Source organism: Octopus sinensis, linkage group LG8 (assembly GCF_006345805.1).
Source record: "Octopus sinensis linkage group LG8, ASM634580v1, whole genome shotgun sequence".
Taxonomy (NCBI): domain Eukaryota; kingdom Metazoa; phylum Mollusca; class Cephalopoda; order Octopoda; family Octopodidae; genus Octopus; species Octopus sinensis.
The window spans coordinates 5,931,550-5,943,917 of record NC_043004.1 but is presented as its reverse complement, the minus strand read 5'-3'; the positions used below and the strand labels follow the sequence as shown (position 1 = coordinate 5,943,917).

Sequence of the window (12,368 nt, the reverse complement as noted above, 5' to 3'; positions counted from 1 at the left end):
ATTCGACTCACGGTCGTTGGGTCATGAGTTCGATTCCTGGCGATGTGCTGTGTCCTTCAGCAAGACATTTTATTCCATGTTGCTGCAGTCCACTCAGTTGGCAAAGATGAGTGTGTATCTGTAATTCAAAGGGCCCGTCTTGTTACATTCTGTTTCACGCTGAATCTCCCTGAGATTCGTTAAGGGTACGTTAAGGGTACGTTAAGGGTAAGCGAGTCTATGGAGTGCTCAGCCACTTGAATGTTAATTTCACAAGCGAGCTGTTCCATTGATCGGATCAACTAGAACACTCGTCGTCGTAACCGACGGAGGACCAGGCCGATACACACACACCACACACACACACACACACACACACACACATACGTACACGCACACACATATATATCAGAGACTTGTCGAGGTCATCAGCATCACTCGAGCTCATCACAGATTTTGCCTAAGACACATGCCTGTCGAAGAATTTTACGCTTTTCCACAAATTTTCTAGTCCCAAATGGCTTATTCATTTATTTATTTATTTGTATCTAGCACTATGTCTTTCTCCATTTCTAAGTTAAGGCTAAAAATAAAGCAACCCTGCAAAACACAACTGATCTTTACACACAGACTCACAAAATAACAGCAATCAAATAACGGCAGCAGAATGCACAACAAACATCAGCGATCTGACTGTCGCCTGTATTCTTGACAAGAAATGCCAGTTAGTCTTTTATGCCTACCAAGCTCATTCGTATTAGCCCGAGTTGCTGGATAATCTTTCAATCCTTTAAGAATATTGCAGAACGGAAACTTTTCGTGGATTGGAATTTAAATCTTAAACTCTATAGAAAATTATTGTTTTAAGAAAACATTGAATTTGAATTACTTTTAATTTTTACAGTTATAGATAACAACTCGGGTTGTAACTTCTGAGCTCGAGTCAGGTGCGTATGAACGATGTCGAGAGAACATCTGCTACGAATGGCATTTTTTGACATAGGACACCTCTAAGATGACCGCCAGATGCTGAACGAAAATAAACAAACTGCGACCAGGCTCAATAACATACTTGAAGTCATTGTTGGTAGAAATTAAATCAGCTTACAAATACACGTTCTCTTTACTAAATTTATACTCGGGCTGAGCCCGAACAGCCCGAGTGCCGGAGTCGCCACTGATATATATATATATATATATATATATATATATATATATATATATATATATATTATATATATATATATATATATATATATATATATATTATATATTATATATTATATATATATATATATGTATGTATGTATATATATATATACAAAATGGGACAAGAAAGCAAAACATCCGGACAGTTAGGTGATACATAGATGGGGCAACAAAACATCCAGATAGACGATACAAGGAAAACAAGGACGGCTCATTCGAAGTTTTCTTTCCTCAGTCAAGTACCAGATTATCTTCGCAATTTCGGCTGATTATACACACACACACACACACACACACACACACACACACACACACACACACACACACACACACACACACACACACAAACACACATACACACACAACAGAAAAGGGCACTCAACACATTTAGTAGGAGCTACATGTATCATTCAAAACACTTTGATTCGTTCCGTTTCAAGTTTCGCAGGCCCCTAACAGGGCCCCGACGCCTTCGACATTCCAGAAGCCTGAAGGATTCGGGCTTCTTTTAGGGATGTGAAGTAGCACGGAACCGAATCAAACCCTTTTGACTACTACTACTACTACTACTACTACTACTACTACTACTACTACTACTAATAATAATAATAATAATAATAATAATAATAATAATAATAATAATAATAATTTAATACACGACTAGAAACAACACCACTGTAACTATCACACCCTGTCTGTACAAAAAAAAACATTAAAGAGGCATGATAACACAGTCACAAATCTTAATTGTAACTGCAACAAAGCATGCTAGGAAACGCTTCCTTCGATTCTCTAATCGCCTGTTGTGAAGCACTGATGATCACAAAATCTACTAATCCCATTATGCACCGCAACAGCCGTTTTACCACTCTTTTGGGTGATCATTTTCACGTGACGTCATTCAGTAGTAGTAGCTATCTATATCAATGGTCAAGAGAAAAGTCGATGCTGAAAACAAAGCCCTTCAAATCCTTTGGGAAACCGAGTACATGTTTACTGACATTGATGGCAAACCCGTGTGTCTTAATTGTGGTGCAAATGTTGCTGTACTTAAAGAGTATAATCTCAAACACCACTACGAGACAAAACATCAGGACAAGTATAAATACCTCACTGCTGAGCAGAAGCAATGAAAGGTAGACGAGTTGAATCTCATATTACAACAGACTTTTTTTTACCAAAGCAAAATCACAAAGTAAAGCTGCCGTTAAAACAAATTTTCTTGTGGCACAGGAGATCGCAAAACAGCCCGGCCATTTACCGAAAGAGAGTTTGTGAAGAGCTGCGTGAGGAAAATGTGTGACGTTTGGTGTCCAGTCAAGAAGCAATTGTGTGCAAATGTGAGTATTAGCAGAAATACGGTCGCTGATCGGGTGTGTGAGATGGCCATTGATTTGAAAACCTAGTTGATTGAAAAAGGAACAGATTTTGTTGCACACCTCTTGTTGTGGATGAGACTACTGGCATGACTGATATGGCACGGCTGGCTAACTTCATCCGTGGAGTGGACTCCAATTTGTTCGTCATGGAGGAAATTTTGGACATTAAATCGATGCACGGGACAACAACAGGAAAGAGTTTTTGTTTTTTTTTGAAAAAATATGTCAGAGTGTAACCGACATGAAACTACCTTGGGACAAACTTGTTAGACTTATAACAGATGGGGCACCGGCAACGTGCAGCGAAAAAAGAGAACCAGTGGGTAGGATACGTTTAAAGATGCAAGAAGAGAACTGCGCTGGTTAGTTGACAACATATCACTGCATCATACACCAGGAAACGCGGTGCGCTAAAGCTTTAAAAATAGAACATGTAATGAGCACTGTAACGCAAACCGTAAACTTTATCCGAGCCAAAGGTTTAAATCACCGCCAATTTCAGTCTTTCCTGCAGGAAATACATTCAGAGTTCGGTGACGTGCCTTATCATATGGCGGTGCGGTGGCTCAATCGGGAAAAGGTCTTCAATATATTTTTTGAGTTGGTTGAGGAGATATGTCAGTTCATGGACAGTAAAGGAAAAGAATCCAAAGTTCTGTGAGATGAAAAGTGGAAATGCGACTTGGTGTTTCTGGTTGACATAACTGCACATCTCAATGTTTTAAACATCCAGCTCCAGGGACGGAATCACATGATCTGTGATATGTATGATGCAGTGAAGGCATTTCATGTGAAGCTGCGCTTATGGGAGACGCAAATGCACCAATTGAACTTGTCTCACTTTCCCTGTTGCCAAGCAATGTTGAGCCAAGTCAGCGCCACGGTGTTTCCAAAGCAACACTTTGCTGATAAATGGAGTGCGCTCCACTCTGAATTCGCACGGCGCTTTAGTGACTTTGAAGCACAGAAAAATAATTTCGAGCTTCTTCGCAACCCATTTGCTGCGAATGTAGAAACTGCACCGGTACAAATTCAAATGGAGCTGATAGAACTGAAGTGTAATGGGACATTAAAAGCAAAGTACGAATCTGCGGGGCCCGCACAGTTCACTCTCACTTCATACCTGAAAGAATACCCCAGCTCCGTTTACATGCAGCTCGAACGCTTTCTTTGTTTGGAAACATATATCTGTGCGAGCAGCTGCTCTCTATGATGAAGATGAATAAAACGTCACGTAGGAGTCATCTCACAGATGAACAGTTGCAATCCATCCTGATAGTCTCAACAATACAGAACCTTGCCCCAAACATCAATGAACTCGTTGCCAAGAAAAGATGCCAATTATTATTATTATTATTATTATTATTATTATTATTATTATTATTATTATTATTATTATTATTATTATTATAACTTGTTGGGGAGCGGGCCAGTCGATTAGATCGACCACAGTACGCAACTGGTACTTAATTTATCGACCCCGGAAAGATGAAAGGCAAAGTTGACTTTGGCGGAATTTAAACTCAAATTCAAATAAGAGTTTTATCGTCTCAGAAGATTTTGATGTTTCCGGTCTTCTGCTGTCACTGCGGTCTAATCCCACCGACTACTCCTGCTGAAACAGAAAACCATCTGTGTCCAAACTTGTTTGTGGATATTATTGAGGTCGGCATACTGAGATAAGCTTAGCTTTCCATGCAAAATGCACCGACTGTTTGTTTGTTTTTTTTAATCTCCAGAGTGCCTTGAAGTCATAAAGATTGCGAACTGTTGGGTGAATTTCTAATCGCGCTTTACGACGTAGAGAGGGAGAGAGCGGGAGAGGGAGAGAGAGGGGGTGAGAGAGAGAGAGAGAGAGAGAGAGAGAGAGGTGTTAAAGAGGGATATGTAGAGATAAAATAAGAGGTGCAGGGTTGAGTGCACATTCTAGGCTTCGTGACAAGAAATGGAAAAAGGAAGGCTACACACACTGGTAGAATAATAATCACAGAGGAGGGGGAGAGAATAAATGACAGAATGGTCTTATTGATATATATATATATATATCGGTTGTCAAGCGATGGTGGGGGACAGAAACACAGACACATAAACATATACACATACATACATAAATACATATATACGACGGGCTTCCTTCAATTTCCGTCTACCAAATCCACTCACAAGGCTTTGGTCGGCCGGAGGCTATAGTAGAAGACACTTGCCCAAGGTGCCACGCAGTGGGAATGAACCCGGAACCATATGGTCGGTAAGCAAGCTACTTACAACACAGCCTGTCCTGCGCCAGTAATAGTAGGAATTCAACCATGAGAAAAGCAGGTGGGAGGCAGTGTGTGTGTGTGTGTGTTGTGTGTGTGTGTGTGTGTGTGGCTTTTTGTAGATTTTGGGATTTCCCATACGTAGAGTAAATAATCCTGATATTACTAAGATTAATTAATTTGATTTAATTTGTTTTAAAGTATATCTTGCAAACAACAAACGCTATACGTTAGTGTTTTTGTAAACATTCCAAAATGTCGTTTCTGTATGGTTCTCTATGTAACATAACAGTTCATAAGTGATGACAGAGAGAGAGAGAGGGAGAGAGAGAGAGAGAGAGAGAGAGAGAGAGAGAGAGAGAGAGAGAGAGAGAGAATGGGAGTGTCTTGTGACTTAAAGTGCAGCCGATATACTGTTAAAGCATGTGAAACTTTTTATTTGTCATTTGAATAAGAAAAGAAACAAAAGACTGACACAGGTAAACATTCTATCCTTTCCCAGAATTTGTTCTTTTCCAGTTAAATAGGATTACTGCTTTATTAACAACTAGCAGTATCGCCCGGCGTTGCTCGGGTTTGTTTCGACCCGCTGGAATTGGAACTTTTGAAAGGTAAAAATTTTGCATTATGTAGCTTGTTATTCTCTTTAAGTGAACATTTTTCTGGTTGAAATACACCGAAAAGTGGCGACACAGCAGTGAAAAAAATCGTAAAAAATAGGGATTTTCATAGAAAAAAGCACCTTTTTGATGTAAATAATTTTTGGTTTTAGCATGGTCCGATTTGAATTTTATCTTCTACGGAAAGAAGAGCAACCCTTCTTCTATCATACTCTCAATTTTGGTCAACTTGCGCCGCAGGGTCTCGGAGGAGATACTGTTAGTTGAAGGCTACCAAACCTGGCGCACACAGACAACTTCAACTTTATATAGAGAGAGATAACACACACACATTAATACACATACATACACACACACACACATGTATGTATGTATGGATGTATGTATGTATATATGTACATCTGTCCACTTCTTGCCATATTTTTATCCTTCACTTCCTACACACACATTCACACATACACACACACACACACACACACACACATACACACACACACCTTCTTAGCTTACAATTTCTTTCTTTCAACAATTGACAACTGAAGTACGCTCGCCAATGAATACTACCAAAAGTTGTTTCCTTTTTTTTTTTTTTGAGAATTGGTTTAAGCATTAATAAGAGAAAGTAGCAGAATGTGTGATGTTGAATAAGAGTTGCAGAAAGAGGATATGATAGTGGTATACACTTGCAAAGAGAAAGTAGGAGAAAGTGTGGTCATAGCAGGAGTAAAGCATTTGAAATGAGAGAGGCAAATCGTAAAATATTGAGTTTTCTCGAATTTTTGCTTAATTGGGGGTGAAATTGAAAAAAATGTATATGCCATGACCCAATCGAATCTACTTCGAAAAATCATAGGTAAATTCCAATTGAAGAAATTCTATATTGTACAATTGTATTAAAAAGAAACATAGTCACAGGCAGAGAAAATCTGCCTTTTATTATAAGAGATTTTTAAAATCTAAACAGCTTATACACCATCTCTGAGCAAGCAAATCATATTTACAACGCTTGGACTATTCATTGAGTGAAACGAACGTCAGACAAGCGTATATATACAATTTTTTTCCCTTAATTATTTCATGAAGTTACAAATTTGATGAAACAAGAAATGTGATGAAGCAAGGAAGCAACGGATATTGACACGGGAAATAAAAAAGAAGAAAAGGAGAGCGGCAAATTTGATAAAATTTAAATATGTAATCATATTTCCTATTACTCATAGTGGTTAAAGTATACTCCCAAAGTTATACGTCTTATGATGGGTGATGTTCCAGTACATTTATAATGTTCGATTAATAAAGTTTAATATATTTTATACCAATAAACCATGGAAAGGAATCAATAAAACCAATATATAAAATAGGCGTACAGATATGTTTAGAAATACTCTTTACTCTTTTACTTGTTTCAGTCATTTGACTGCGGCCATGCTGGAGCACCGCCTTTAGTCGAGCAAATCGACTCCAGGACTTATTCTTTGTAAGCCTAGTACTTATTCTGTCGGTCTTTTTTACCGAACCGCTAAGTTACGGGGACGTAAACACACCACCATCGGTTGTCAAGCGATGGTGGGGGACAGAAACACAGACACATAAACATATACACACACATACAAATATACATATATACGACGGGCTTCCTTCAATTTCCGTCTACCAAATCCACTCACAAGGCTTTGGTCGGCCGGAGGCTATAGTAGAAGACACTTGCCCAAGGTGCCACGCAATGAGAATGAACCCGGAACCATATGGTCGGTAAGCAAACTACTTACAACACAGCCACTCCTGCGCCTATAATAGTAGGAATTCAATCTGTCAGAGTGCGAGTTTCGAAAAAGATGGAAGCGTGTTGCACGGATGCTGGGCGTGAAAGACACTGCATGAACACGCTATAAGCCATCTACCAAGGTTTCAGTGGAAAAACAGGGCTCGTGGGGTGGCAATCCTGTTTTTTTCTACTTCATGTGTCCTTTTCGTGTTTTGTTTTGTGAATGTGTATCATTCGATTTCCGATTTTATTGTAATTTTAACCGTCATTTAATGTTTTATACCATAGTTTTCACATGGCCCCAATCCTGTTGTACTGGGTCCCTCTATGTTGGCCCTTTATGGGTAATAAAGAAATCAATAGTAGGAATTCAACCATGAGAAAAGCAGGTGGGAAGCTGTGTGTGTGAGTGTGTGTGTGTGTGTGTGTGTGTGTGCGTGGTGTGTGTGTGTGTGTGTGTGAGTGAGTGAGTGAGTGAGTGAGTGAGTGAGTGAGTGAGTGAATGAGTGAGTGAGTGAGAGAGAGAGAGAGACAGACAGACAGACAGACAGACAGACAGATAGACAGATGTTGTTGTTATATATATATAATGTATTGAGTATTAAAGGAAGTAGTGAGTACTTAGTATGAAAGATTAAGAAAATGAGAGAGACTGAAAAAACGTGTTAACGATACGAGATACTTTATTAGACTGTCGTTGTTGTACAAGGTATTTGTTGTGGCGGGAAACTTACTGAATGTCCTTGTATCAAGGGAGACAATGGGCAACGTTGATTGTTCATGTTTGTTGTGATGATTATATAACAACAGAGACAGAGAGCGATAGTAAGTGATAAAGAGAAAAGATATAAGAAAGCGATAATATGAGATAAGGAAATTGAAAAAGGAAAATGACTAAGATTGTCTTTCATTTTTTTTTTATTACCCTGCTTTCCGTTGTTTTCTCTTTCCGGTTTGGTCTGGCGGAAAAAAAACTGTGCCGATAATTTTCGTAGGTCTACCGAGAAGTTTGGCTTTTAAACATTTAAATATGCATGTGTAGGTTCAGGCATAGCTGTATACCTTGGAAGTTCACGGTGCATCCACATGATCTTGGGTTCAGTCCCACTGCGCAGCATCTTGGATGTCTTCAACTATAACCCCGGGCCAACCAATGCTTTATAAGTAGATTTGGTAAACGGAAACTGTATGGAAGCCTATCGCATATATGTGTGCATTTATGTTTGTTTGTTCCCCACAACCACTTGACAATTGGTGTTGGTTTGTTTGCATCCCGTTATCTAGCAGTTCGGCAAAAGACACCAATAAATTAAGTGCCAGACTTTAAAATAAAGTACTGGGGCCGATTTGTTCGACTAAAACCCTTGAGGGTGGCTCCCTCACATGACCACCGTCCAGTGGCTGCAACAAAAAAATATAAAAGTACTTTTTGTATTACCATACACTTTAGATCTTTTCGCTTTGACCGGCAGATTTTTAAAATAATCTCCATGTAACTAAACACTTTTAAACTTCTTGAGAAAATTCTGTAGTTTGTAAGATATTTGTAAGATATTTTCTTCAATTTCGGCAATTTCAACCAATCAATAACGTCTATTGAGGTGAAAACATTATCTGCTGTAAAATTTTTTGGCGGTGTCGTATGAAAATGTCCCTCGTTTAAGAAATAGATTGAGTTTATTTACATTTCTGAAGAAAAAAAGATACCTTTCCCCCCACCCCTAACCCTAACTAAACTAACTAACCCTACTAACCCTAACTAACCCTAATCCTAAAACAGATTGAAATGCAATAGATCGATACTAGGGTCATAATTGTGGGTGACATTTTCACATCACACCGCCAGAAATTATTAAAAAATCTGCCGGTCAAAGCGAAAAGATCCTTCACTTTTTTTCTTCTTTTGCGGTGTGGCTGATGGCTGTCGATATCACTTGTGCTTGAGCTGATTGGCTAAATGCTAGAAGCTGTAGATCAATGCAAATGTTGGGAGCTGATTGTTTACTGTTCGGTGCTGGCAGTTATCTCTAGTGTCGGAGGCCAACAGCTGTACATAGAAGAAAATAAGGCCTTTACGAACAAAATTTATTTATTGTTGAGAGAATTCGGATGTTATTGTAGTTAGTGTAATTGAAATAGTATTCGTAAAGTTACTGCTAGTAATTTTGTTGCTGTGGATAATCCATTATGTTGATATTAACTAGGTTCAGCCGCTACCTGTGTCTGTTCGCCATGTCGTCTGCCGCTCGTCTTTGCTACATCCCAAAGCTCTCTGGGTAGTGTCGCGCGTGTCTATCACTTTATGTCGATTGAGAGGCTCAGTAAGGGAAGCACCAAAAGTTGATTTGGTCACTGGGGCCCATTCCACATGAGGTCGTGATTGGCCAGATTTTATTGATCAAAAGGGTAATATTCTTTCCAGGCGAAGCTGCGATTGGTCAGATTCGCTGATCATGTGGATAACGTTCCAATGATTCGTGACATTGGTGATTGCTGAATATTTTGCTACAGCGGTTTGGTCTGGTGGAAGGTGCTATGTTGATAACCTTCGCAAGTTCACCAAAACGCTTGGATTTGATTAAAAATGTAAATGTGCATATAAGATTTTATCTGAAATACCTCTCCCGCTGTGTTGTAGCTTATTCTTCATAATTTTGCTTTAATCCATAAGCTCATATGAATGATTTTAAGATAAGAGATAATGTCAAATTTTAGTGAGAAAATAACAGATATTGATAGTAATGAAGAGCATACATGAAATCGACTGCCGTTTGTATTAATTCAGCTTTTCGTGTCAAAAGGAGCTTAAAGAGTTGCCCACGCTGATTTCTGCTTTCTCTAACCAAGCTGCTTCGTTAAATGTAATGGATTGTGTGACTGATTATGTATATTAATAAATAAACAGACATACATAACCTCATACACTTATACATATGTACTAGGGCAGGGGTGGGCGAACTTTTTTGATCGCGGGCCGCACAGTGCGTCTTTGGAACCTTGGCGGGCCTCATTTATAAAAATCAAGTGAAAATATTTTTAAAGGCGGTTATAGACCTATAAACACACAATTGATTGAAAGGAAATTTTGTGAAATATTCCTGGTTTAAGTGATTTAATTTATTTTTTAGAGTATCGGGTTCATGTTTTTCGGTTATTTGCTCCTATAGTTGAAATTATTACAGGAACCTCGGTTATTTTGGACAGCCTGTTATTGCTTACAAATTGCCAGGAACGGAATTTTCCTAGTAAAATCTGCACTAATTGTGGACAAGCACCTCTTAATATTATGGACAACCATGATGAATATTATACTAGGATACCCAAAATAAAAGATTTTAAAGAGAAATAACAGTTTATTAATATGAATTGATATCTGAAATTAGAAACGTCACCTGAAGCATTTATTTGAAAAACAAAGCGGCTCTGTAAATAACAATGTCAATGAGAATGATGCAGCTGACTACTGTCATTTACCAGTTTGTCAAAATTAGGTGTCAAGTTGCTTGTGCTGATTCTTAACACTGACTGAAGATTTGAGTCTGTGAGAAGTGATCGATTCTTCCCTTTGTTAATTTTCATGATAGAGAAAGTCTGCTCACATATGTAAGTTGATGCAAACAACACAAACATCTTTCTTGCAAATGTTTTTAGATTTTGAAACTTTTTTGAATGTAGAGAAGCATAAAACTCGACCAGTGGTTTACTTTCAAACATCATCTTTAAAGAATTGTCGGCTTGCAAATGAATCAGTTCTATCTGCAGTTCCTCGGTAGTTGTTTCAATGTCACAGGCAAGAGGTGAGTTAAGCAAATCGAACAGGCCTTCAACTGCCTTGAAATCAGCAAATCTAATGAATTCCTTTTGTAAACCCATCAACTGGGAACTGTACTTGTCCGATGATTCTTGTGTAACAGACTGTGTTTTCAGCAGAGGGAAGTGAATAAATGTTTGCTCATTCAGCTGCTTGGCAAAAAGTCCAAGCTTCCATTGAAAAGCTTTCACTTCCAGGTACAATTCATGAGCAAATATACCTTTGCCTCGCAGTTTTGTGTTAAGTTCATTCAGCTTCTGCATTATGTCCATAGCAAATGCAAAATCACAAACCCATTCGTCACTCTCCATTTCGTTTAAAAAGTCACAGGAGATGTCTTGCATTTTGAGAAACATAAGAATCTCTGCTTTGAGGTCCCATACCCTCTTAAGAACTTTTCCAATGCTTAACCAGCGGACATTTGTGTAGTACAGCAAATCAATAAAATCAGCCTCCACATCCTCCAAGAAACTTCGGAATTGCCTGTGTTTCAATCCCCGTGATCTTATTAAATTCACTGCACGCACCACAGGTTCGATGACATATTTGAGTTTTAAAGATGACTTACAAAGGCTTTCTTGATGTATGATGCAGTGAAAAGACAACACACTGTGTAGTGGAAAATCTTCTTTGATTTTGTCATTCAACAACTTTACAAGGCCGGAATGTTTACCGGTGAGTGAAGGAGCTCCATCGGTTGTAATGCTGGCCAGTTTAGTTAGGGTTAATCCAGACCTGATTGAACTGTTAATGACACTGTTGAACAATCTTTCCAGTAGTAGTGTCTTTGAGAGACGCCATAGATAACAATTCCTCTGTAATTTCAAAGTTTTCGTCAATTCCTCTGATGTAAATGAGTAACTGAGCAGTATCCTGAATATCAGTACTCTCATCTAAAGCAATAGAAAACCACTGAAATCGACCACTGGCTGTTAACAGCTGTTCATGAATATTCACGGCAATTGCATCAATGCGACGAACAATAGTTTTTCGTGACAGGAAAATGGCTTCTACTTTTGACTTAACTTCAGGACACACAACGCTGACAGCATCAACCATACAATCTTTGATAAATTCTGCTTCTGCGAATGACTTGTTTTGCTTTGCAATTTTGTTGGCCAATATAAAACTTGCCTTTGTCGCGTTCCTTTGTAAAGAGGAAGTTTTATCAAACATTTTGCTGTTGCTTCAAACGTTTTGTCAGATCATTTGCTTTCTTTTGCAGTTCTTGTTTTGATAAATTGTGTCCAAAATTGGCGTGCTTCGTTTGAAAGTGGCGTTTCAAATTATATTCCTTGAACACAGCAACTGTTTCAGAACAAATCAAACATGCAGCTTTCACTCCAA

General features: G+C 38.6%; 1 protein-coding gene and 1 pseudogene across 1 annotated transcript; one reads left to right on the top strand and one right to left on the bottom strand.

The window, feature by feature from the left end:
* Positions 1–2,114: 2,114 nt before the first annotated feature.
* Positions 2,115–5,070, top strand: LOC115215120 (annotated as a pseudogene).
* A 5,578-nt stretch (positions 5,071–10,648) lies between these two features.
* On the bottom strand, positions 10,649–11,365 carry LOC115215119 (general transcription factor II-I repeat domain-containing protein 2A-like). Its single transcript, XM_029784294.1, has one exon. The coding sequence runs from the start codon at positions 11,363–11,365 to the stop codon at positions 10,649–10,651; it is 717 nt and encodes a 238-aa protein (XP_029640154.1).
* Positions 11,366–12,368: the final 1,003 nt, after the last annotated feature.